The 26,243-nt window shown below is 38.4% G+C and overlaps 3 protein-coding genes across 3 annotated transcripts in view; 2 read left to right on the plus strand and 1 right to left on the minus strand.

Annotated features, from left to right (window-relative positions):
- Positions 1–15,061, minus strand: LOC110380544 (charged multivesicular body protein 7). Its single transcript, XM_064042932.1, has 11 exons — positions 14,648–15,061; positions 12,951–13,170; positions 11,042–11,216; positions 8,701–8,867; positions 7,447–7,583; positions 6,840–6,927; positions 6,255–6,402; positions 5,631–5,771; positions 2,337–2,522; positions 1,689–1,830; positions 1–924 (listed from the first exon to the last, which is right to left on the minus strand). Exons 1-11 carry the CDS (start codon positions 14,917–14,919, stop codon positions 774–776), a joined length of 1,827 nt encoding a protein of 608 aa, XP_063899002.1. The 5' UTR covers positions 14,920–15,061; the 3' UTR covers positions 1–773.
- Positions 15,062–15,301: 240 nt separating this feature from the next.
- LOC110380537 (pantothenate kinase 3) overlaps positions 15,302–26,243 on the plus strand; it is a 53,929-nt gene continuing 42,987 nt past the window's right edge. The window contains exon 1 of the mRNA XM_064042936.1: positions 15,302–15,471. The gene's annotated coding sequence lies outside the window, so the exon portion shown is untranslated. The remainder of the gene's footprint in view (positions 15,472–26,243) is intronic.
- Positions 18,447–26,186, plus strand: LOC126055557 (uncharacterized). The gene is made up of 2 exons (XM_064042911.1): positions 18,447–18,913; positions 24,304–26,186. The coding sequence occupies exons 1-2, from the start codon at positions 18,894–18,896 to the stop codon at positions 26,042–26,044; spliced, it is 1,761 nt and encodes a 586-aa protein (XP_063898981.1). The 5' UTR covers positions 18,447–18,893; the 3' UTR covers positions 26,045–26,186.

The raw sequence follows: 26,243 nt of genomic DNA on the forward strand, positions 1-26,243 counted from the left end.
ACAGCTGTCAGTTTTCAAGGGAGAATTTCAGTTGTTTGTAATGACTGACTTTTATGTGGTGTTCTTATTTTCGCACATCTTTATATATTTTGTTAGATTTTTTTTTGCATATTTTATTTTTTTCTTCGTGCTAATCGACATATATTAACCAGTATATTAACGTATTTAATTTAATGTGATTAGGTACGACACACCCGATATAAACGCGAGTCTACGTGCATTTAACTGTCTATTTTTTATACTAACTGTACAATACACAGATTCATGATTATATCTAAAACGTTGGTTATTTTATTTCATAATGACCTTACAAATAAATTGTTATTAAAATTCTTTGTCAAAAAAACTTGTCAAATTCAATACTTTTGTTGAACCGTCAAAATTTTTAGTATATTTGCAATTTGTATGTATGCCTGAGTTTGCTTATATCTTCTATGTATATAAAAGAAAGTCGTGTTAGTAACACTACTTATAACTCAAAAATGGCTGAACCATTTAAGCTAAAAAGAGTGGAGGTAGCTTAAACCCGGGAAAAAGTACATAGGATTGTTTTTGTCAGACCGCCAGTTGCACAAAGCTTCATTAAAGTTAAAGCTTCATTAAATCTATTGCTGACTCTTTCTTTGTCAACAAGATAAAAAGTGTCAGCAATAGATTTAAAGCAGCTTTAACTTTAATGGAGCTTTGTGCAACTGACGGATAACCCACTAGAGTACATTTTTGACAAAGAACTTTAACAAAATGACCTTACATTAAAAAAAGGAAATCTAATATTATAAGTTAAAACCTCTAAGGTTGTCCAGCCTCCTCTGCAGGTCATCAACGGAGTCTTTAGAAGCAGGTTCAGTCGTAGACTTACGTCTTTCACCACCGGGCGCCATTTGGAAGCCGGTGGCTGTCGTCGACTTTCCTGGACTTTCGGTACTGAAAAATTAATGTTAATGTTAGAGCAAGGTTTCTTAAACATTTTGTAGTCTCGGACACTTTCACTATTTAAACCATTTCACGGAAACTTGTAAAATGAAAAACTTGGAAAAGAAAAAATAACCTTCTAAAATTACTATGCAATTTCTTAAGATATTTACGCTGCAAACGGACCTACTGCGGACCCCTGATACACATGCTATACGGACCTGAAAGAGGGGCAAACGGAACCCACTTAGAGAAACCCTGTTAGAGGTATGTAGGAATTTGAGTGTACTATATCAGGGAGCTCGTGGCTAAGAAACAGGCACATAGACTGAACGATCATAAGGTTAAGCAACGCATGGCTCGGTCAGTCCGTGGATGGGTGACCAAGATGAGTTCCTCCGTGTTTCGGAAGGCATGTTAAATTGGTAGGTTCTTCCGGTTGTCATTTGAACATCTTTGGCAGTCGTTACGGGTAGCCAGAAGCCAGTAAATATGACGCCAGTCTAACCATGTGGTATTGGGTTGCCCGGGTAACTGGGTTGAGGAGCTCAGTCGCTCCTTGTAAAGCACTGGTACTCACCTCCATCGGATTACACTTGGCAACCGACTCCAACCGATCATTGATGATGATATGATCATTCACCTAACATGGGTTTCCCTAGATAACTGGGTAGAGGAAATCAGACTGGCAGACTTGTTCTATGTGGAACACTTATACCTCCATCTGGCTCTATAAGCCGACTCCTACATAGGAAGCGGCTAGGCAGTTGACTCACCTGAAGTAGTCAGTGCTATCCACATTGCTGTTGCTATCCTTGGTGTACAACCAGACGCCGCCGTCCAGCTTGTGGTCCTGAACTTGGAAATCGCTGTTGTAGAGTCTGGGGGGACGGGTGAAGTCCACGTTCAGTTGTTGGCCTGGGGACAAGAGACAAAAGCCTTATTAGAAGTGAGAAAAAATTGTAATCGTTAATTGTATACACGATATTCGCCAAACTTAATGGCAGTTCGCAACTAATTTCAGAGCACACTGTTACCGACAGATATTTAAAATGACTGCTTACATGATGAAAGTATCAAATCTGTGTGTCTAACTTATTTTGATTGTACAAATTAAAAAGTTATTGTCAAACCATTTTGCTGTACCAATTCTACTTCAATTTATACTGTAAATTCCAACTAAGATATGTTTGTCACGTTTTGGAGCTAAAACCATTTTTTTTTAATTGAAAAAGGATAACCCTTTGGAGTTAGATATAACTTTCTCCAGAACACTGGAAACATTCTAGAACCTAACAAAACGAGGTTTTTCTCATATAAAAAGTAACGTAATTTATATAATATTTATTATGGTCAACACTCGTTTTGTAACATAAAGTAACCCATACTCGCAAAATAAATGAATTTGAATTTGAAAATCTCACCGGGATGCAGCCTATCGTCCTGCCTCAGTTCACCGAAGCTCGCGATATCCACATTGTTGTTGGCTGACCACGCGTTACCGCGGACACCTTCTCCCGCAGCCGGGTACCAGGGCTGAGAAGGTTTCGGCTTTGTAACGGCTGGAGTTGGGACTGCTTCCGCGATCGCTACTGGTTTTGATTTTTGTGCTGGAAAGAAAAATAATTTATTTAATTTATGTACACACAATAAATAACAATAGGGTAGTGTCCAGGGTCGAAATAATGAAATAATATTTAGTCAAAAAATATTGGATACGTATTTTTTCTTTTTTTAATTAAACATAAAATGACAAAGATAATACGCTTCAAAAATTAGGAGTGGGGGCCTTTTACGTCACAGTGTCCTGAAAATTGTAGCAACTTGTGACGTCACACTCAACTTTAACAAGCTATATCTTAACAAGTTCTGATCCAATTTAAAAAAGAAAAAATACCTTAATTTTGGACAATCTACAAGACGGACTAATTACTATTTTTTAGGAAACTAGCCTATTATAAACGGCATAATACAATTGAGCTCAAAGGTGCTTTTTATTTCTACCAGCAGATTTGCAAAAGGAAATGTAATGAAGAAAGGTGTAGGTAGACAATAGTGCTTTCATCCCAGCCTACACGCTAGTAGAGTTAAAGGAGACGTCTTGTTTAATTTTGAAATATATCTAATTATATGTGTATATCGAAACATATACTTTTATAAATACATAAATATTTAAATTATAACCATTAAGTGGAACGATAATCCTCTTTTTAACGTGTTCTTAAAAGAGAGAAATGTGTGCGTTCGCGCAGCGGAATGTTGTTGAATTTAAAGATTTTAATTATGCAGATAATTAGTGTAAGACGTCCTATAATTGTGTATGGTAAATAAAAATTTGTGTATGCAGCCATTGTGGAGAAATTCACCAAAAACAGATTCCGCTGGGCGAACGTTGGCGAACGTTGTCCTGGCGGAACTTTTTTTAATCCATAGACTTTAGAAGAAAAGAGATGTGTCCGAAAATTAGTGTATATTTGTGTATAATTGATTATGTATGAATGAAATCAGTGCATGCATAAACTTCGGAGAAATTCAAGTTTCCGCTACGCGAACGTTTGGCCATTAGCTAGTTTTCATATAAAGCGCTTACATAGAGAGCTGTAGATTTTTACATACGTTGTTTTGAATTTGTTTATATTTGTTTAAAAAACAGATTTAGAAAAAGTCGTAGGGTTTAAAAGATAAAAATATAAACGTAAAATACACTTATTAGGTCATAGTTCTTAAAGTATGCAGTTTGGGGTCTAGATTTTCACGTTTACACAAACCTTGTAAGTGTCTCCAACATGTTGCCAAGTATCAATGATGTTCCATTAGTAATTAAAAAGTTATAGGATATTTTAACATGAACAGATCACTGTTTACAAAGCAGTCGAATATCACGACGTTCTAAAGGAATTGCATGGTAAAATGTATGCCAATAATTAGTTTAATCATTCAACTATTCACTTGCAAAATTTCATGTCATTAAATTCAGTAATTAAAGAAAGACAATTAAAATATCGAAACCCTACATAATCCGACCAAGTTCGGATTGCTACCAAAAAGCGGCCGTGCCATATGTCTAAGCAACGTTCTTAACTTGGAAGGTTAGTATTTATTAATATGGAACAGTTGCGTACACAAGCGTTAGGAAAAAATAAAACAATTGTATGTCTTGATTGATAAACATTTTTTTAATAATAATGCCACTATCTACGATAAAAATAAATCTTCAATTAACAAGTACTTCTCTATTTAAATATGAGTGTACAAAAATATTTTTATTATTATTACTTACATAAATTACTTAACTACGTGATTAAAAATAACGTTAATAAACGTTACGTATTTTAACTAAAATGTCGTAGATAGTGGCGTTATTATTAAAAAATATTTTTCATTCAAGAAATGCAATTGTTTTATTTTTTCCTAACGCTTGTGTACGCAACTGTACCATATTAATAAATATACTAACCTTCCAAGTTAAGAACGTTGCTTAGACATATGGCACGGCCGTTTTTTTGTACCTATCCGAACTTGGTCGGATTATGTAGGGTTTCGATGCTCCGTCAGTATTATAATTGTCTTTCTTTAATTACTGAATTTAATGACATGAAATTTTGCAAGTGAATAGTTGAATGACTAAACTAATTATTGGCATACATTTTACCATGCAATTACTTTAGAACGTCGTGATATTCGACTGCTTTGTAAACAGTGATCTGTTCATGGTAAAATATCCTATAACTTTTAATTACTAACGGAATATCATTGATACTTGGCAACATGTTGAGACACTTACAAGGTTTGTGTAAACGTGAAAATCTAGACCCCAAACTGCATACTTTAAGAACTAAGACCTAATAAGTGTATTTTACGTTTATATTTTTATCTTTTAAACCCTACGACTTTTTCTAAATCTGTTTTTTAAACAAATATAAACAAATTCAAAACAACGTACGTAAAAATCTACAGCTCTCTACGTAAGCGCTTTATATGAAAACTAGCTAATGGCCAAACGTTCGCGTAGCGGAAACTTGAATTTCTCCGAAGTTTATGCATGCACTGATTGCATTCATACATAATCAATTATACACAAATACACACTAATTTTCGGACACATCTCTTTTCTTCTAAAGTCTATGGATTAAAAAAAGTTCCGCCAGGACAACGTTCGCCAACGTTCGCCCAGCGGAATCTGTTTTTGGTGAATTTCTCCACAATGGCTGCATACACAAATTTTTATTTACCATACACAATTATAGGACGTCTTACACTAATTATCTGCATAATTAAAATCTTTAAATTCAACAACATTCCGCTGCGCGAACGCACACGAGAGAAATAGTATTTATGTCGCGTATGCTAGGCGGAAGTGAGTAAAAATAAAATTACAAATCGCACCATATAAGTTTGCGTTTCTGAAATTAGTCTATTGACTAACTGCGGATTTGTCCGTGAAGGTCTTTGAGAGAAGTTTACCTTACTGATATTATTTATGAACATTAATTTTATTTTGTTGTGCCCTACTTGTCGCTGTATAAGATATTTTGTAACGGCTACTGTATTCATTGTGGAATGCAAATAAATAATATGAATAAGAAAATAAATGGAAAAGTGTATAATGATCGGTCCTATGAAAACGCCTGAGAAAGGACACTGATTTTGCCTTTAAGGTAGCATTTTTCTCCAGAACACGGGTGGAACTTCAGAAACTGCTAAGAACTGCTATGTACCTGGTGCATCATCAGCCTGCCTGTCGTCATCATCCAGCAGTTCTAGTTCGGCCAGCATGCGAGCCTCGCCGTCGAACACGAACTCGCGCTCTGATATCTTACGTCCGGGGGCTGGAGACGGGGTCACGGGTAGCTTGGCGGCTGTAAATATTGATAAATTGATGTTAAAATTGTGTGAAATCTTGCTGTTTCTAAGCGGTTGTACCAGCGTCTAAAAGTCGTGGAAAATACTTCTTGTACCCTTATTTTTAAGGTTCTTCTAACCTTCAGACAGATTTAGCTATCTGTAATTACAAAGTAACTATGCGAAATAAATAAATAAATGTGTTGCTGGGGAGTTTGTTGCGCCACTTCTTCTTCCCAGCAATAACACATAGGAAGTGGTGAAGGGTGGGCGTTTTGGAGGCTGTCTTTAGTAAATTTCGACGTTTCAAAAACAGCTGTAAAGCAGCCGAGTTTGATTAAATGATTTTGACAACAGTATTGCTTATATGTCAATATAACATATAGGCTTTTTTATCCATAACTAGGAGGAAGATCCCTTGGGACACTAGGTCATAAGATACCCAGGATAAAGAAATTTTTATATTCTTCTATACTACAGTTCAACTATAAAAAATTGACCTTCTTTCCTCTCCTCTTTGCCAGGAGTACCACCAGTTCCCCCGGGGCCGGCCAGAAGTTCTTGCAACTCCTCCTCCAGCTCCGCTGCATCAAAGTCTTCTATATTGGTGCCCAGTGCTTTTTCTACTTCACCATATTGCTCCATTACCTAGAGAAAATCGCTGTTTTTATATAATAGCTTGCTAGAAATGCTAGATCAACCTGCATTGTATAAATTTCTTGGAGTAAACCAAATATCTAAATAGTTCTGTTTTGAAAAGTGTTTTTTTATATACTTCCCTATGTACTCTCCCTATATGGTACCCTTATAAATTCGCTTATAACCTATTAACCAATGATATTCTCTGTAAAGAAGTGATTGGTCGATAGCAGAACCATGCTTTCCCTATTTTGCCTTATCTACTACCCCCATGTACTCTTACATATGACCCCTATATGTTCCATTATGTATGTGAATTTTCATCCACATCGGGTGGATGCGATGCATACAACCATTTTCGAGGGCTGGATCCACCAGTGATCAACATTAAATGAAATGATTCAACTAATAAAAATGTTATTTACTATTATATAGTGAAAACTAACCTCTTTCAAATCATCCATGGTATCATGGACAGCGTCTTCCTCCATACCATTTTCTTTCAAATTTTTCTTCATTGCATCTGAACTGGATCTGAAACAAATATTTTTTTTTTTATATAATGTTAAGCTACATTCCTTCCGAGTAACATAGGCTAAATCGAAAAATCGATCTCAGTGGCGTGCACTTAGAGAGCCCTATGTCCAGCAGTGGACTGCGATAGGCTGATGATGATGATGAACATTGACTATATTTTATCCCGGTACGGGCAGTAGTTCCCACTGGACGCGGGTTAAAAGCTTGGTTCTTCATAATACACCCTGTATTTTTAGCTTACTAGCTCTCATATCTACTATGTTGGGGTCGGTTTCCAGTCTAACCGGGTGCAGCTGAGTACCAGTGTGCCACAAGGAGCGATTGCCCTATCTGACCTCCTCAACTCAGTTACCCGGGCAACCCAATACTCTTTGGTAAGGCTGGTTGTCAGACTTACAGACACTCTTCCTGAGTAACATGGACTATATTTTATCCCGGTACAGGTAGTAGTTGCCACGGGATGCGGGTGAAAATGCAGGTAACACCTAGTATTACATGTTATATACTATAGTTTACCTGTAAGTATGCACAATGGCGGCGTTAACGTGCACGTCTCGCATCTGCTGCAGCAACTGTTGCACGTTCTCTAGCGCCGCGTTACAGCGCTCTAGACGTTGTGCTGTCTTGTGTTTGCGGCGGAGGTGGTTCTTGGCCTGTAAGGAAGAAATAAGCTTATTAAGACATATTTTTTTAACCCCTGAAAAGAGAAGTGTTTGTTTGTAGCAACGTAGTAACTTTTAAAACAATAACACAACTTCTAAAAAAACAAAAAATAAATACTTTTAGGTGCAATTAAGCCATTGTTTTTGAGAAGTCAATAATTAAATGGCTATTAACAAATAATGGCTAATCAGCCCCGAGCTCTTCCATTATTTGTGAGGATCCTTACGAGATTTCGTGAGGATTGCTTAACCATAAGGTTAAAGCTTGACGCATTCCCTCCGTTGGTGGGTCATCTCATAACAGCATTTTCCTTGTTTCGGATGGCATGATTTATTGGTCCCGGCTGTCATTTGAACATCTTTAGCAGGCGTTATGGGCAGCCAGAACGCTTGATAAACAGTCTTACCAAGACTCGGATTGCTCATGTAACTGTATTGAGAAAGTCAGATAGGCTTCTTGTGGCACACTAGTACTCAGCTGCATCCGAAGCCGACCCCATAGTTGGCAAAAAGCTAGGTAGATAATAATACTCACAGCCAACTTATTCCCCACAGTAAGCGCGGCCTTAGCATCAGCCTGCGCGGCCGCGGCGTCCCGCGCCAAGCGCAGGGCTTCGCCCTCCAGCCGCGTCTCCGCGCACATCAGCTTCACGAGGGCCTCGTCTTACTCATCATCATCATCATCATCATCATCATCATCATCAGCCTATCGCAGTCCACTGCTGGACATATGCCTCGTCTTACTCAAGTGTCACATAAGGCTATAGAGCCTACCTTATATCCATCATCTCCCGAGCCTTTTCCCAACTATGTTGGGGTCGGCTTCCAGTCTAACCGGATGCAGCTGAGTACCAGTGTGCCACAAGGAGCGACTGCCTATCTGATCTCCTCAACCCAGTTACCCGTACAATCCAGTACCACTAGATAAGACTGGTGTCAGACTTACTGGCTTCTGAGTATCCTTAAAGACTGCCAAGGATGTTCAATGACAACCGGGACCTACAGTTTTACGTGCCATCCGAAACACATACATTACACACTTAGAAAAGTTGCATTGGTAGTTGCCTGACCTGGAATCAAACCTTGGAATATATTTAACAATACTCACAGCCAACTTATTCCCGACAGTAAGCGCGGCCTTAGCGTCAGCGTGCGCGGCCGCCGCGTCCCGCGCGAGACGCAGGGCTTCGCCCTCCAGCCGCGTCTCTGCGCACATCAGCTTGACCAGAGCCTCGTCTGTTTCTGTCACTGGGGATACTTTCTTGTCGGGTTCCGCTGTTGGAAATCAAACAACATAATATGTTATGAATTTTTAAATAAATAAATAATAAATAGCTGTTTAGTTATAACCGCTTTCAATGGTTACCCTTAAAGTCTCAAATAGCCTATCAGGAACTTATCTAATAGATAAACTATAACTTTAGGTTTCTCAGCTCCCGAATGGCAATATTTAGCAGATATATTATAAGCAGCCTTTGTCTGGCAGATAGAATTCACTATCGAACTACTAACCGAACTAAGTGAATCCGGGCCTTAATATTTAAGATAAGAAAGAAAAGGGTTTGTTTTATCTACACACTAGATATTTTCAAACACCCGAATATAATATACCTCTTATGACATCCAGAGATAGTGGACAACACCCAGATATCTCTTTTTAACAAACTCACCCAATTTAACGACATCCCCCTTCTTAACAGCGGCTCCCTGAGCGACCAGGTACCCGAGTATCAGCTCAAACGTCTCCCTGCCATCTGCCCAGTCAGTAATAATAAAGAAAATTACCCAACTCACCCAATTTAACGACATCCCCCTTCTTAACAGCGGCTCCCTGAGCGACCAGGTACCCGAGTATCAGCTCAAACGTCTCCCTGCCATCTGCCCAGTCAGTAATAATAAAGAAAATTACCCAACTCACCCAATTTAACGACATCCCCCTTTTTAACAGCGGCTCCCTGAGCGACCAGGTACCCGAGTATCAGCTCAAATGTCTCCCCGTCATGTGCCCAGTCAGTATTAACAGAGAAAAATAACAAACTCACCCAATTTAACGACATCCCCCTTCTTAACAGCGGCTCCCTGAGCGACCAGGTACCCGAGTATCAGCTCAAACGTCTCCCTGCCATATACCCAACCAATATTAACACAGAAAAATAACAAACTTACCCAATTTAACGACATCCCCCTTCTTAACAGCGGCTCCCTGAGCGACCAGGTACCCGAGTATCAGCTCAAACGTCTCCCTGCCATGTGCCCAGTCTGTGTTCCTCATCAGCTCTTCGATGGTACCCATACCTTCTACACTTTGAGGGTATTTACTCAGCATTTATACAGAAAGTTACTTTTTAATAAACTCACCCAATTTAACGACATCCCCCTTCTTAACAGCGGCTCCCTGAGCGACCAGGTACCCGAGTATCAGCTCAAACGTCTCCCTGCCGTGTGCCCAGTCCAGTGTTCCTCATCAGCTCTTCTATGGTACCCATACCTTCTACACTGGGAGGGTATTTACTCAGCTTTTACACAGAAAAAGTTACTTTTTAATAGACTTACCCAATTTAACGACGTCCCCCGTTTTAACCACTTAACTGTCCACGATGTAGACACAATAGTTACACAATCGGTGTGTATCACATGTGACTCATGGGACAGGGAAGTTATTAACAGTGGCCCCCTGAGCAACTAAATACCTAAATAGCATTTCCACCATATACCCAATCAATATTAACAAACTCACCCAATTTAACGACGTCCCCCTTCTTAACAGCGGCTCCCTGAGCGACCAGGTACCCGAGTATCAGCTCAAACGTCTCCCTGCCGTGTGCCCAGTCAATATTAATACAGAAAAATAACAAACTCACCCAATTTAACGACATCCCCCTTCTTAACAGCGGCTCCCTGAGCGACCAGGTACCTAAATAGCATCTCTCCACCATACACCCAATCAATATAACAGACTCACCCAATTTAACGACATCCCCCTTTTTAACAGCGGCTCCCTGAGCGACCAGGTACCCGAGTATCAGCTCAAACGTCTCCCTGCCGTGTGCCCAGTCTGTGTTCCTCATCAGCTCTTCGATGGTACCCATACATTCTACTTCAGAGGGTATTTACTCAGCTTTTATACAGAAAAAGTTACTTTTTACCAACTCACCCAATTTAACGACTTCCCCCTTCTTAACAGCGGCTCCCTGAGCGACCAGGTACCCGAGTATCAGCTCAAACGTCTCCCTGCCGTGTGCCCAGTCTGTGTTCCTCATCAGCTCTTCGATGGTACCCATACATTCTACTTCAGAGGGTATTTACTCGAGCTTTTATATAGAAAAGTTACTTTTTAATAGACTCACCCAATTTAACGATGTCTCCCATTTTAACAGTGGCCCCCTAAGAAACTAAATACCTACATAGCATCTCTCCACCATATACCGAATCAATATTAACAGACTCACCCAATTTAACGACATCCCCCTTCTTAACAGCGGCTCCCTGAGCGACCAGGTACCCGAGTATCAGCTCAAACGTCTCCCTGCCGTGTGCCCAGTCTGTGTTCCTCATCAGCTCTTCGATGGTACCCATGCGTTCTACTCCGGGGGGATATTTTTGAAGGAATTCTGTTGCTTGCTCCTGAAATTAAAGAGATAGGATGTTTAGAATTATAAAATCTTTACTGATGACTGAAGAGATTTTGAAAAAGCTAGTCTCAGGAACTTCGGAATGATTAGAAAAACGAAATCGAGTTTGAGGAAGGCTATAAGCTATATTTTGTATGGAAGAAGTTAGTTTTCACTTAAAATTAAATTAATATACTGAAGGTACTTTTCAAATCCGTACAGTATATTGTGAAATTAGTCACTAATCACAAATGCTATCTTCAAATGATGATGATGTGTTCATCCATGGTATTTCCTGAGCACTTTATGTACCAGCGCCGCGGTAGCCTTCGACCCACCCATCCAAGAACTGACCGCGTCCAATGTTGCTTAGCGTCAGTTATCAGACAAGAACTGGTAAAATTATACTTACTTTAACAGCGCTCTCCAACACAAACCGCTGCGTGGCCTCGATGCTGGCTCTGGGCAGGCCGTCGTTGTCCACAGTCTGTCGCGCCGGCATGAGCGACGCCACCGCGGTCAGCGCGAAGGCTGCTGGCCTGAACGCCAGACGGGCACCCCACTTCACCCAGCCCTCCCTGCACTGAGCATCTAGCGCAACCAGTCGTCTGACAACTAGTCTTACCAAGGGATAACTGGGTTGAGGAGGTCAGATAGGCAGCCGCTGCCTTGGTAGACACTGGTACTCAGCCGCATCCGGGTAAACTAGCAACCGATCCCAACATAGTTGAAAAAAGGCTTGAGAGATGATGATGAAGCTACTTACTTTAACAGCGCTGGGTTGCTTGGGTAGGTTTGATAGGCAGTTATTTCTTCTAAAACACTGGTACTCAGCTGCTTCCGGTTACACTGGCAGCCGACTCCTAAATAGTTGGGATAAGGCTCGGGAAATGATGAAGCTACTTACTTTAATAGTGCTGGGTTGCTTGGGTAACTGGGTTAAGTAGGTCCAATAGGCAGTTTTTTCTTATGAAACACTGGTTCTCAGCTGTATCTGACTGGAAGCCGTCTCCTAAATAGTTGGCCCTAGGCTCGGGAGACGATGATGATGAATCTACTCACCTTAACAGCGCTCTCCAGCACAAACCGCTGCGTGGCCTCGATGCTGGCTCTGGGCAGGCCGTCGTTGTCCACAGTCTGTCGCGCCGGCATGAGCGACGCCACCGCGGTCAGCGCGAAGGCTGCCGGCCTGAACGCCAGCCGAGCACCCCACTTCACCCAGCCCTCCCGGCACTGAGCATCTAGCACAGCCAGGAAGACTGACAACCAGTCTTACCAACGGGTTGCTTGGGTAACTGCCTCACCTCTCACCCAGTCTTCAGGTCACTAATCATCTTTGGCAGCTGTGACAGTAGTCAGGAGCCAGTAAGTCTACAACCAGTCTGACCAAGAGATAACTGGGTTGAGGAGGTCAGATAGGCAGCCGCTGCCTTGGTAGACACTGGTACTCAGCCGCATCCGGGTAAACTAGCAGCCGATCCCAACATAGTTGAAAAAAGGCTTGAGAGATGATGATGAAGCTACTTACTTTATCAGCTCTGGATTGCCTGGGTAACTGGGTAGGTCCGATAGGCAGTCGCTCCTTGTAAAACACTTGTTCTCAGCTGCATCTGACTGGACCCCGACTCCTACATAGTTGGGGCTTGGGAGATGATGATGGTAGGTACTTACTCCATCGTTCTCTGAGTGAGAGGAGGCAGCAGTCCATCAATGGGACGATAAAAAGAGTGATGGTGAAGCTACTTACTTTAACAGCGCTCTCCAGCACAAACCGCTGCGTAGCCTCGATGCTGGCTCTGGGCAGGCCGTCGTTGTCCACAGTCTGTCGCGCCGGCATGAGCGACGCCACCGCTGTCAGCGCGAAGGCTGCCGGCCTGAACGCCAGCCGGGCACCCCACTTCACCCAGCCCTCGGGGCCGTTGTGGAGAATCTGCTGGTATTTTGATAGCGGGCAGAGGTCGCCGTTGCTGTGGAAAAGGTTTAGAATGATGATATAATGTAAAAATATTGTTGTGTGTGGGGTTGGTTAAGTTAAATGTTAGTACTAGTTTTGACTCAACAATTATGTAAGTCTACTGCTTGCAAAAGTTGTTTAAATTAAACCAGACATTTGAATAAATACATAAACACAGTATTTTGAATAAATAGAACATATTTTTTAGGTTTTTTTTCCTGTTGTTTTTATTAAAAATAATCCCTATCTTTGAATGTATGTATATGGAGTAAATAAACACTTGGTACATTCGAAAATCCGTTTTTTATATAGGTTTTTCATAGGCAAAGAACTACACAAAAAGTAACTTAGACCGCTTTTTATCTGGACGCAGGAAATACAATAACCGTCTAACTTAGAAAATGGAAACCTAAGCTATAGAAACCGTCAAGTATAAGGGCATAATGTTATTTTATATTATTGCTTGAACAATGACCTGTATGTTCAATTCCAATAGATATTTGTGTGAATATAAAACAATAAGGTGTATTTTCAAAATATTATGTCATTCAACCTATATGGTGTCTATTATAATAGGTCTACGGTAATTTCTGGAAGTCGTGGTGGCCTAGTGGGTAAAGATTCGAACCCAAGTCAGGCAAGTACCAATGCAACTTCTCTAAGTTTGTATGTACTTTCTAAGTATATCTTAGACACAATTTACACCAACATAATTGGGAATAAGGCTCGGAGGATAATGAAGTATGGTAACTTCTGTATTCTGTTTATTAATATGTACAATCAGTGACGAAAGTCTAGTAACTCAATATAGTTAACTAAAATATCAAAATAAAATCAATTAAGATTCTATCATATTCACAAACAAAGCATGACTATGCGTTTGGTGTAAGTCCCTTGCTTGCACGCTAAGGAAGCAATTACTGGACATTTTTGTGATATTTGCATGTAATTAGTTAGTTTATTATAATGAGTAGACCAGAAGATACATATTATGTGTATTACATTGCCGCACATAAGATGGTCGGGTTAAGACATATTTTAAAAACTTAGTAAAGAAAAAGCAATCCTAGTGACAGGATTGATGAATGTATAGTAATAACAGATTCTTCCTATTCCTCCTGGCTTTTTATATTACTAAAGATATCATATAACGTCTGTAAGACATTAAATAATGCAGATTTTCTTTGTTGTACATACATTTACATTTGAATATTGATCACACAAAATACTATAAGTTGTCATGGTCATGTTTTCGACGTCACAAATGACTGGAATTAAAGTTTAGACATTCTGAATATCATTAAAAGCCGAACTATTAAAATATAATTACCATTTATTGCAACATACATCAATATTAATAATTTTCACTTCTTTGTTTACTTTTGTAAAAGGCTAGTCATAGCTTGAAAAACGCGGCAAAAAGGTATTAAAACCTGCTTAAAGAATTAATACTGGCTGAAAAAACTTGTAGAAAAAAAAAACACGCTTACCGATACAATTCTTCGACGACTATGTCCAAGCATGCTGGGGTTCGCCCTTTTCGATTAAATGCTGTCTTAGCATCCGCAGCCGACACTATAGGGTCCTTCCTACTCCTGCACCACTGCCGCAGCATATCCGACCAGAATTTCATCTTCATATCCCAAGATTCAGGGTTCGCAGCTTTAATACGAAACGGAGCGAATAAAGCGTTCATACGGACGTCGTCAGACCAGCACTGCGGGAGGTCAGCCTCCGGTATTCCACAACCTGGTAGACCCATTATTGTTTAACAAATCTATTTTGACGGTTATACTTTGATTTTTGTTGTTGAAAAACTGTGATTTTTGTGATTTAAAAAAATGGGTGACTTCCGCACACAATGGCGTGCGAAAAATTTTGACGTTTGATCAGCAGGGATGCCAGACACCACAAACAGAATATTTTATTTTTTCCGTTTGCCATGAATTTCAGTACATGAAATAAATTCCAATTCCATTTTTAATTATTTAATTGCAAACCAAATGGCTTAAAAATATCTATAAATACAAATGCAGTCTTAATTAATTTTCATAAAGTAATGATTTTTTAAAATCATATTGACATAAAAAATACTACTCAAGTGTATATTTACAACTTGCAACAATAACAAGAAACGTCAACAATTTTTGATACATTCGAAATTTTGGACCATTTTTTATCTGTGTCTGCGTTCGTGATTATTTCGCGCAGCGTTATTCGTTTCGGGAAACGGTATTTTCCCAAATATATCCTCATTGTTTTACTGTTCCGTTGTTACTAGTGAACTTTGCGAACTATCTTCTATTCTCTGCCGGTAAGTTTTAGACGCAAACACCGAAATTTTTTCAATGAAAATCACATAAGATTTGGTTGGTCACGACACACATAATCTAAAAGTCTCATCTTGAGCGTAAATTGCTTTGCTTGACCAAGTTTCGTGTCTTAAAAAGTAGTATTGTCGGCATTGTAGGTATATTACATCACGTTAGTGTGTGAAAACTTTATTTATCCTTATATTTGTTCGGTTCGAGAGTTGCGAAACTGGTTTTACTGAGCACTTTAAGTAATTACTATAAGTGTGTACCTACTTTAAGTGGCGGGTTGTTATTCTCGCAGATAAAAACGACATTAGGATGAATGAATGTTACCTTGGACTGTAAGATAAGTTCCTTTGATGTTCTAGATACTTTTTTTTTACCATAGTGAACTAGTTTGTTAAGGATTTTCTTTTTAAATATTTTCTTGGACTTTTTTCCTTGTATGGTATAATATTTTTATTAAATATTACTTAAATAATGTACAGGTAAGTCCCTTATTACAGACAATATTATTATGTGCCTGGCCTTTTCCTTTTCCAAACTGTGTTTAGGTCAGTTTCCAGTCTAACTGGATGCAGCTGAGTACCAGTGTTTTACAAGGAGCGACTGCCTATCTGATCTCCTCAACCAAGGTCAATGGTGTCCAAGATATACTTAGGAAGTACACACAGACTTAGAAAAGTTGCATTAGTAATTGCCTGACCTGGAATCGAACCCTTGTACTTTAGAGATCTTTTATCCACTGTGCCACTATGACTACAAACAACCAGTATAGTCCTAAAAATAAAGGTTTAATTTTATCAAAGGATCTTTAGGTCAATCTCATATTATTTACATTACCCAATTTTATATTTAAACTTTTTTGCACACAAATCTGTATATTATAGAAGCATTATTTTCACGCCCCCTGGTCAGATCTAATTTTTTATCGATGTAGGTACTTAATCATGATATGAATAATGTCAGATATCATGACATATTATGACGAATTGATACTAATATAATAAAGAGGACATATTATTTGTTTGTTTGTCTCATAAAGCCTCCCAAAATATCAAACCGATTTTATTTAATTATTTACTCAAAATAAAGGATAGTGGTACATGTTAAGAATATAATAAATTTCACAAAATTAGTACTACATATTTCCACTAACAATTCTTTTACAATTGGGAACCTACACTCTTCCCGAATAACATAGGCTATATTTTATTTATATATAAACACCTTAAAATATCTTTACAGGATCTCTTATCCTATTTTATCTTGGTAAAGGCAGGAGTTTCCACGGAACGCAGTTGAGATCATAGGAAAACAGCTTGTACATAAATATTGTATGTGGACAAAGCCACAGACAAAATCTAGTTCAGAAATAAATTAATAGTCATACTTTATTCATCATTCACCAAATATACTTTATCTTTCTGACTACTCATAATTTTATGACATACTAGCCACTTTACTGCGGTTTCACTCGCGTCCCGTGGGAACTACTGCCCGTACCGGGATAAAATATAGCCTATGTTACTCGGGAAGAGTGTAGCTTTCCAACAGTGAAAGGATTTTTCAAATTGTTTCAGTAGTTTCGAAGCCTTTGCCTTTCCAGTCTAAAGGCGGAAACACACTAACGAGTCGTGGGACACGACACTTATACCTAAGTGTATTTCCGCCATAACCAAGGGGTATTGGGTTGCCCAGGTAACTGGGTTGATGAGTTCAGATAGGCAGTCGCTCCTTACAAAACTGATACTCATCTGCATCCGGTTAGACTGGAAGCCTACCCCAACATGTTGGGAAATAGGAAAAAAAATCGGGAGATGAAACAAACAAAAAAAAATGTTTTCCTTAATTTTATCAGTACAGAAATGAAGCGCAGTTTCTAGTACATATATAACACATTTATTTTTAGAGATAACATAGTATAACAGTGACATATTGAACAGTATCTTATCTACAAATCAGATTTCAGTACACACATGACTATAACAAAGACCAAAGATTAAGTAAAGAAATTGTGCAGAAGCGAGACTCTGTTTTGTGTTGCAATGGCGTAGAGTGTTTACTGTTTACAAAGAATAAAACTGCTATTGCAATTTATTCACTTTCTATTCAATTTTGACATTATAAACATACGAGAATCAGGCCCATTCGGTAGTTTTCTCTACAATCATATTGCAATCGTAAATAATTTGCAGACAATATGATTCAAAATTGAATCACAGAAACGGATAAAAACGTTTATTTAATAAAAAATATCGAAATGCCACATACGCTTCAATTGTAATTGAGTCGTGATTGGATCTCAGTCGGATGTGAATCGTATGTCGCTTAGGTAAAATCCAGTTGTGTCGGATAGCATTGGGCTATGTATGAGAGAGAAGGAATAGTGATGTGTCCAAGCAAATGCTTGTGCACACAAAAAAAGCGCTAGTCTGATAAACATTTTCTGGAATATTTGTTTTCCTCAACATCATATCTTGATGCATGGGCTGTCAGCGGGGCCCTGAAGGGCCAAGACCTGCCGGGGCTGCGGGATTGTTCGAAAGAGTTACCGCAGCCCTGGTACATAAGAGGCCTACGACGGAACACGACGGTTTTTAGTCAGTAAGAGTCTGACACTCCCTCACCGCTGCTAACCCGCAGCGGGAGGGGTCATTTGATGATTTTTGATGGCCTTTTATGTACCAGGGTCGCGGTAACTCTTTCGAACAATTCCGCAGCCCCGGCAGGCTTTGGCCCTACTGGGCCCCGCTGGCAAACAGAGCGTGCGTGTCAAACCGACAAACAAAGCTACATTCACATTATAATATTAGCCAAAAGGATAAATTATTTTCATAGAACATAATTAAGTTATTTCTGACTATAACATTGACCGCTAAAATCAATGAAAATGGTATGAATTATTAAGTATGTCAATGACCAATTTAAACGCAGAGGTGACATTTTTCACAAGTACAAATATTTTTTGTAATATGCAAGTAGGTAGCTATGGTGACCACCCAGCCTTCGGCCCTAGATTAAGTCTGTACGCACACATGTATAATGTGCTGACTATAATTTTAAGAACTTAGGTAGATAAGTCGCCCCACCGGAGATGTCGCGCCGAGATGGGTCAGACAGTAGATTAGTTTTTTTACAATTAAAAGTACCTCAGAATCGGTAACACGCTTTTAATTTGTCTCCCGAAATTCCTTAGTAGTAATACTTAGTAATTTCAATAGTTTCCCCGCTCCGGAAACAAGAGTGGCGCAGCCGGTAGGATTTCGCTGTTATATTCCTAAATTCTTCGCGGTTTTAAATTCGTCGCGTGTCTCGAGGACGAGCTGCACGATAGCTGTGGGAATTTAAGGACGAGTGAAATCCGACGAACCAAATAAATTACTCTTGGTGCGTGTGGGCAAACAAAGGAATACCAAGGATGAGAGTAGCAGCTGGCTGGTGAGTGATTTTTTCGCCAATCCATGTTCCTCTATCCCCAATACTTAATACCTACATTATTTTGAGATTAAACCTCTCTCATTATAACGTGTTCATTTAGATTATTGGCTTATCTCATTGTGTTCTATAAATAGAACCGACATAGAGTAGTTAAACTTTCAGAGACGCCAATTAATTGTTATCTCAAGTGTATTCTTTGCATTGATATTTTTATAAATGTGTTTTATTAAAAGTAATAAGTAAAGTGTATGTAATTCTACACCTAATATAAAAAAAATATATATTTTATACATTAATATTTTTAATTTTATTACCTAAACTATTACATACATTTTGCGTCTAATTATTTTCTGATTTACGTGTGTTATGTTTGAATTGTGTTATCTTGTGTGTTTCATAGCATAGTCAATTGTACTCTCACGAATTGTTTTATCTGTTCCGTTCTCTACTCTGTGAACATGATGACTTCAGTGACTATTGAACAAATACCCAAAGAAATTATTCAATTAATACCTTTGTATAATGGTGATAAAGACAGTTAAATCTTTATTTGCGAAAGTGTCAGTATGTCCTTGACCGATATAAGGGTAGCCACGAACAAAATCTTTACGTTTATAATGTTTTAACTAGTCGATTGAGAGATGACGCCGCAGCGCTCTTATCAGAACGTGAAGATATTGTGACATGGTCTGCTTTTAAAGATCTACTTATTCAACATTTTGGAGACCCGCGTAGCGAAGCGTGCATTAATATCGAATTAGAATCCTTAAAATTAAATCCGGTGAAAGTTATTTAGAATTTTGTAATAGAATCCAAAGTGTTCGATCATTATTGATGTCCAAGGTCAACATGATTGAGGATACTGATTTGAAGAGTGCAAAGACAATTATTTATAACAATACGGCCTTGAATGTGTTCTTATACAATCTCCCAGAGAATATGGTTCGTATTGTAAGGCTTAAGGCACCCTCTAGTTTAGAAGCGGCCTTGAGTATAGTACTTGAGGAAGTTAATTTCTTAGAGCAGTATAATACTAGGAATCGCATTTACGGTCAATCTAGCAGTTTCGGATCAAAATTGGTAATGACGCCAGCGGGATACAAACCTTTATTGCCAAATAATATTACCACACCTAAATTTAATTTCGGTATTCCACAGAATAAATTCAATCAGCCCCAAGGTCAATTACCAAATGCATTAACATCACGCCCCAAGCCTGGGTACTTACCCCAATCTCAACAATTTGGGTACAGGCCACCCCAACAATTCGGGTACAGGCCACCTCAACAATTCGGGTATAGGCCACCTCAACCATTTGGGTACAGGCCACCCCAACAATTAGGATACAGGCCACCGCCACAGTTTGGCTATAAACCGTTGCAACCTCAGCAGTTTGGTTACAAATCCCCCAATAATTCTAATACCCCACAAATACTAAAACCTCAAACGCAAACTACTGATGTGTCTATGCGAACAGCCCAACCTAAATCGAATGTACCACAAGGTTTCAATTTAAATGAATTGTCTGCTGACGACTATGAGCCTTATTACAATAACTATTACTCTAACTATGACGATGACTATTATGGTGACTCAAATGAAATTAATTATCATGACGAGACTCATGTTGACTATGAATTACAATCAGAAAATGAAATTCAGGCACTGGATTTTCAGGAGAGTGCCTCGACGGACAAGAAATCTTAGAATTAAATTTTGACTCTAATTTAGAGCTACCGTATATTTATGTAGAAGAGATAGACGCAAAATGATGATAGATACTGGTAGTATGAGATCGTTCATTGGTCCTACAAAAGCATATGAGTATTTTACGACTATATACGTAATGAAAATTTTCAGGTGGTTAGTACTCATGCTACTAGTAGACATAATGAAGTAATAGAAATTCCTCTTCTACCTACCTTTGTTAGTGACGATTGGCATAAGTTCTATGTATACGAAGTAGATCCACGGTATGACGGGCTTATAGGTAACGACCTTTACAGCAATTAGGTGCAATTATTGATCTAAAAGAACGAATCTTAAAACGAATTCCACTTGTATTCCAATAATCAATAATAATTTAAATTATAAAATTACTGTACAGCCACGTTCAGAACAACGATTTAAATTGCCAGTAGATCAATATTCAGGTGACGCTATTCTTGACTACCAAGAATTTCGAAATGGACTACGAATGCCTAGTGCTTTAGTAAACTGTGATAGTGGATACGCATTTACAGTAATTCAAAACACTTCAGATTGCCCAAAACAACTGACTATTTGCCAACCTTTCACAGTAACGCCATATGAAAATACAGAATACAACATTAATTTTACTACGACCAATACTCCTCTAGAAATTGACAAATTACTTGAAGAAAATTTAGATAAATTAAGACTCGATCATACCAATGGCGAAGAACGTGAGAAAATTTATGCACTTTGTAGGGAATATAAGGACATATTCTACTGTGACCAAATCCCCCTTACGTTTACTAATCAGGTTAAACATCACATACGTACCAAAAATGAAGATCCTATATACATTAAACCCTATAGACAGGCACCTTTCATCCAAAACGAAATAAATAATCAGGTAGAAAAATTACTTCATGAAAATGTTATACAAGAATCTCATTCCCCTTGGAGTGCTCCAGTTCACCTTGTCCCTAAAAGAAGGATGCGTCTGGTGAAATTAAATACAGGATGGTAATAGACTACAGACGACTGAATGACATAACCATAGACGACAAATACCCCCTACCTAATATTAATGACCTTTTCGACAAACTAGGAAAGAGTGTGTACTTCACCACATTGGATCTAGCAAGCGGCTACCACCAAATAGAAGTAGAAGAGAAGGATAGACAGAAGACAGCTTTTTCGACGCAAAATGGCCATTTTGAGTTTCTCAGAATGCCGTTTGGACTTAAAACCGCTCCTGCTACCTTCCAACGGACCATGGATAATATTTTGCGTGGTCTGCAAGGACTCCACTGCATGGTATACTTGGATGACATAATAATTTACGGAAATAGCCTTGACGAAATGATAAATAAATTAAGAATTGTATTTGACCGACTTAGAACAACTAACATGAAAATTCAATTAGACAAATCTGAATTTTACGCAAAGAAGTGCTCTACCTTGGACACACTATAACTAAAGACGGGCTAAAGCCTAATGACGACAAAATAAACGCTGTATTGAATTACCCGTTACCAAAGACAACGACAGAGATTAAGAGCTTTCTTGGACTTGTAGGTTACTACAGACGTTTTATAAAAGATTTTGCAAAAATTACTCAACCATTGACAGCCTGCTTAAAAAAGCGCAACAAAATTGTTATTGACCAGAAATACATAGACGCATTTAACAAATGCAAGGAACTCCTGACACATGCCCCACTGTTACAATACCCTGACTATGACAAAACATTTATACTGACGACCGACGCATCCAATGTCGCTCTAGGCGCTGTGCTGTCACAAGGACAGATTGGCAGTGACAAGCCCATTGCGTATGCTAGTCGTACCCTCAGTGATACAGAATCACGTTATAGTACCATCGAACGTGAACTGCTCGCTATAGTGTGGGCAGTAAAGCATTTTAGGCCCTATCTGTACGGTAGAAAATTCTATATATATACTGACCACCGTCCCTTAACTTGGCTCCAATCTCTTAAAGACCCTAGTAGCAAACTCACACGTTGGCGGTTACGTTTGCAAGATTACGACTTTGATTTAATTCACAAAACGGCAAACAAAATACAAATGCAGACGCTCTGTCCAGAATAAAAATCAATGCCTTACTCACAGACGACGAAAATCAGTCTCTAGCAGTTAATATTGATGAGAAGGAAGATAAAAATCTAAATGAATGTGCAGATAGTAAAGGTTCATCAACAGTAACGATATCTGATTCTAGTCGAACTATGACCTGTAGTCCTATAGATTTTTCCGACAATATTAGAGAAGTTCACTACGATACAAATGAGTATCCAATACGATCAGTGTCCAGTAAGTCGAACGAAACCGTTCATTCCGCTGTAGAATTAGAATCAACCGGTATACCTATTTTACATGAGGCGATCGACACCAAGCCGAATCAAATCTTAATATTTTCATGGTTTAAAAATCAAATGCATGTTAAGAACCTGTCACGTGACAAACAAAAGATATTAGAAGTTTTCCTGCCAAAAGATAATCCGCAATTAGTAAAGGACTTTTTAAAGGAATACATACAGCCAAAATTAAAATATTTCATTTATTTTGAGGAGAATGAACATCGGAAACTATTTAGCAATATAATAATTGAACTATTCAGAAAGGGAACTATTAACCTATTTGAATGTACAGAAAGAGTTATTTTTGTAGAAGATGAAGGAGAGCAAAAGGCACTTATACTTAAACACCATGAAGGAAAGACCTGTCATAGAGGCATAAAAGAAACGCTAGTTAGGCTCCGTAGAAATTATTATTGGAATAGAATGCAGGAAACTGTAACAGCCGTCATAAACAGTTGCGATGGGTGCCGTAGAATGAAATATGATAGGAAACCCATCAAACCTATATTACAACTAACACAAACCCAAGACGCGCCTTTTCAAGAGCTATTTATAGATCTTTTTAGTATAGAAGGTAAAACTTATTTAACTATAATTGACGCATTTAGCAAATTAGGTCAGGCAATCGAAACTCAGGGAAAATCAACTCCCGAAGTAACTAGAGCACTGATGAAATATTTTTCGTATTACGGTACACCCAGAAGAATAAGCTCAGACCCCGGAACCGAATTTAATAATGAACTAATTAAGGAATTTTTGAATTTACATAAAATTGATTTCCACATTGGAACCCCTAATAACCCCAATTCAATGGGTCTTATTGAGAGGTTCCACTCCACTATAATAGAAATTTACAGACTGGCCAAATACGAAAAACAATGTACTGATGCGGCTTCGGTTATGACTTATTCTGTTCTGGCATACAATCACACTATTCACTCAGTCACTGAACTTGCACCATTTGAAGTTGTCTTCGGACATACCGACTCAAGCAGTCCGTTTAGCATAGAATTAGAAAAACGTTATTTCCAAAATTAGTAAAAGATCATGCAAAAGAATAAAAACATTATACGAACACTTAGCAGACAAAATGGTTAATATTAAAGAAAAGAATAGAGAGAGTAAGGGTGGTGAAGGTGAAATAAAGTTTAAAAAAGGAGAAATTGTTTTCGGTAAAGACATAAATAAGCGTAAAAGTAAGGATAAGCCCCGATATATAAAAGCTGTAGTAACAGGCAAAGCAGATAAAAATATTTTACCTATAAAAATAGGAGAAAGGGATACCAAAATTCCTATTAAAAATATAAAACGTCCTCCACAGGTGCGGCATATTATTGATGACAGTCACGATGCTGTCGCTGGCCCTTCATCTGCAAAATCTTGAAGGTAATCCAGGAGTTTTACCGGTGAAACAAGGTCATGCATATTTCCAAACTGATCAGTGGACTATTGTAAAGATCATCAGCCTAGATCAAATTTATACTGACCTTAACTACATCTCTACCAACTATCAAGCGCTTTGTAATTTAATTGATTGGAATGCATCATACTCACAAGAAATTATGACTATTAAAATGCATACAGATTCCATACGTGATTTAACTGTAGAAAAATACCAACAGCTTATACCATCCAAACGATCTAAACGAGGACTCATTAATCCACTGGGCTCTATTATAAAAATTGTTACCGGTAATTTGGATCATGATGATGCGTTGAAGTATGATAATCTCATTTCTAAATTGAATCAAGGTCAAATCACTATATCTAAAAGGTTAACATTGGTCTCTAAAATGTTTGACAGTTTTATTAATGCCACTGAAACTATTGAACAGAATACAATTAACTTCCATAACAGGTTAACTAAAATTGAAACATTAATTAAAGATTTAACTGCTCAGCAAAATAGTTGGATTTTTCTGACGTACTTAACTGGGTTGTTCAATGTTTTCATGAGTAACTTTCGTACTATATTTATTAGATTAAGTGAAATCGAAACTGCACTTGCATTAAGCAGAGTCTCTATTTTACATCAATCAATTGTTAATTCTTCAGAACTTTTATATCATCTTAAATTAATATCCGAATATGAAAGCTTAATATATCCTCCCGCCGAAGCGAACTTGTTAAAAATAGAAGAGATTATATGTGTTAAATCATTTATTAAAAGTAATCAAATAACGTTTATAATGGAGATACCACTTACCGATAATGTTACTTATAACTATTATAAGATTTACTCCCTACCAATTTTCCATGACACCGAAAATAAGACCCTAGCTATTTTCCCCAAATACCCTTACCTATTGGCGAAAGAAAATAGATACTCACCAATCGCAATACCGTGTAGACCATTCTCTGCCGGTGCTCGCTTCCTCTGCACTGCAGACAACAGGATCCCCTTCTATGAACTTACCTGTGTCGAACAGCTTATGAATTTCGAAAACGACCTTACCCTTTGCAAACAACATCCAATAGAAATCGAACAGGTCAGAGTCCAACAAGTCGCTAACAACAACTGGATCCTGTATAGTGAAGAGAAGACCACACTAACAGAACGATGCAAGGATGAGACCAGTAGACAATTGGTATTTGGTACTTACCTGATGACCATCGAAGAACCCTGTGAGGTGGAGATTCATGGCATACACATTAATCATCGTATCTTCATAGAGTCCGATGTGGTGAAAAGAGTACCAATCATCGCCTTACCTCAGTTACGCACTAACGCACAGCTATCCAGTACACGTGCACTTGATATGAAGGGCATAAATCTAGACGAAGTGAAATATATGGCGTATTCGTTAAAACATAGTGAAGTGATCGAAAGTGTTTTTGATAAAAGGGACAGTAGCTTCAGTGCGTCCTTGGTGTACGTGACCTTAGGTTTAGTTATTTTAAGTATTTTTGTATTTTCCGTTTATGTTGTTCGGCTCAAATTGCTGAAATACACGTGTTTCAAGAAAAATTATCGGAACCAATCTAAAATCGATTCTCCCGATAATTTTCCTCTTAAGGTCGGAGGAGCTATGGTGACCACCCAGCCTTCGGCCCTAGATTAAGTCTGTACGCACACATGTATAATGTGCTGACTATAATTTTAAGAACTTAGGTAGATAAGTCGCCCCACCGGAGATGTCGCGCCGAGATGGGTCAGACAGTAGATTAGTTTTTTTACAATTAAAAGTACCTCAGAATCGGTAACACGCTTTTAATTTGTCTCCCGAAATTCCTTAGTAGTAATACTTAGTAATTTCAATA

This window comes from Helicoverpa armigera, chromosome 30 (assembly GCF_030705265.1).
Source record: "Helicoverpa armigera isolate CAAS_96S chromosome 30, ASM3070526v1, whole genome shotgun sequence".
NCBI lineage: Eukaryota > Metazoa > Arthropoda > Insecta > Lepidoptera > Noctuidae > Helicoverpa > Helicoverpa armigera.

Excerpts from the sequence above, each read along its gene's own strand:
- LOC126055557 (XM_064042911.1), top strand. The coding sequence starts at position 18,894 with ATGAGAGTAGCAGCTGGCTG. Across the intron at positions 18,914-24,303 it reads ATGAGAGTAGCAGCTGGCTG|GTGCGGCATATTATTGATGA; the intron begins GTGAGTGATTTT and ends CGTCCTCCACAG.
- LOC110380544 (XM_064042932.1), bottom strand. The coding sequence starts at position 14,919 with ATGGGTCTACCAGGTTGTGGAATACCGGAGGCTGACCTCCCGCAGTGC. Across the intron at positions 13,171-14,647 it reads GTCGTCGAAGAATTGTATCG|CAACGGCGACCTCTGCCCGC; the intron begins GTAAGCGTGTTT and ends CCTTTTCCACAG. Across the intron at positions 11,217-12,950 it reads TGCTGGAGAGCGCTGTTAAA|GAGCAAGCAACAGAATTCCT; the intron begins GTAAGTAGCTTC and ends CTTTAATTTCAG.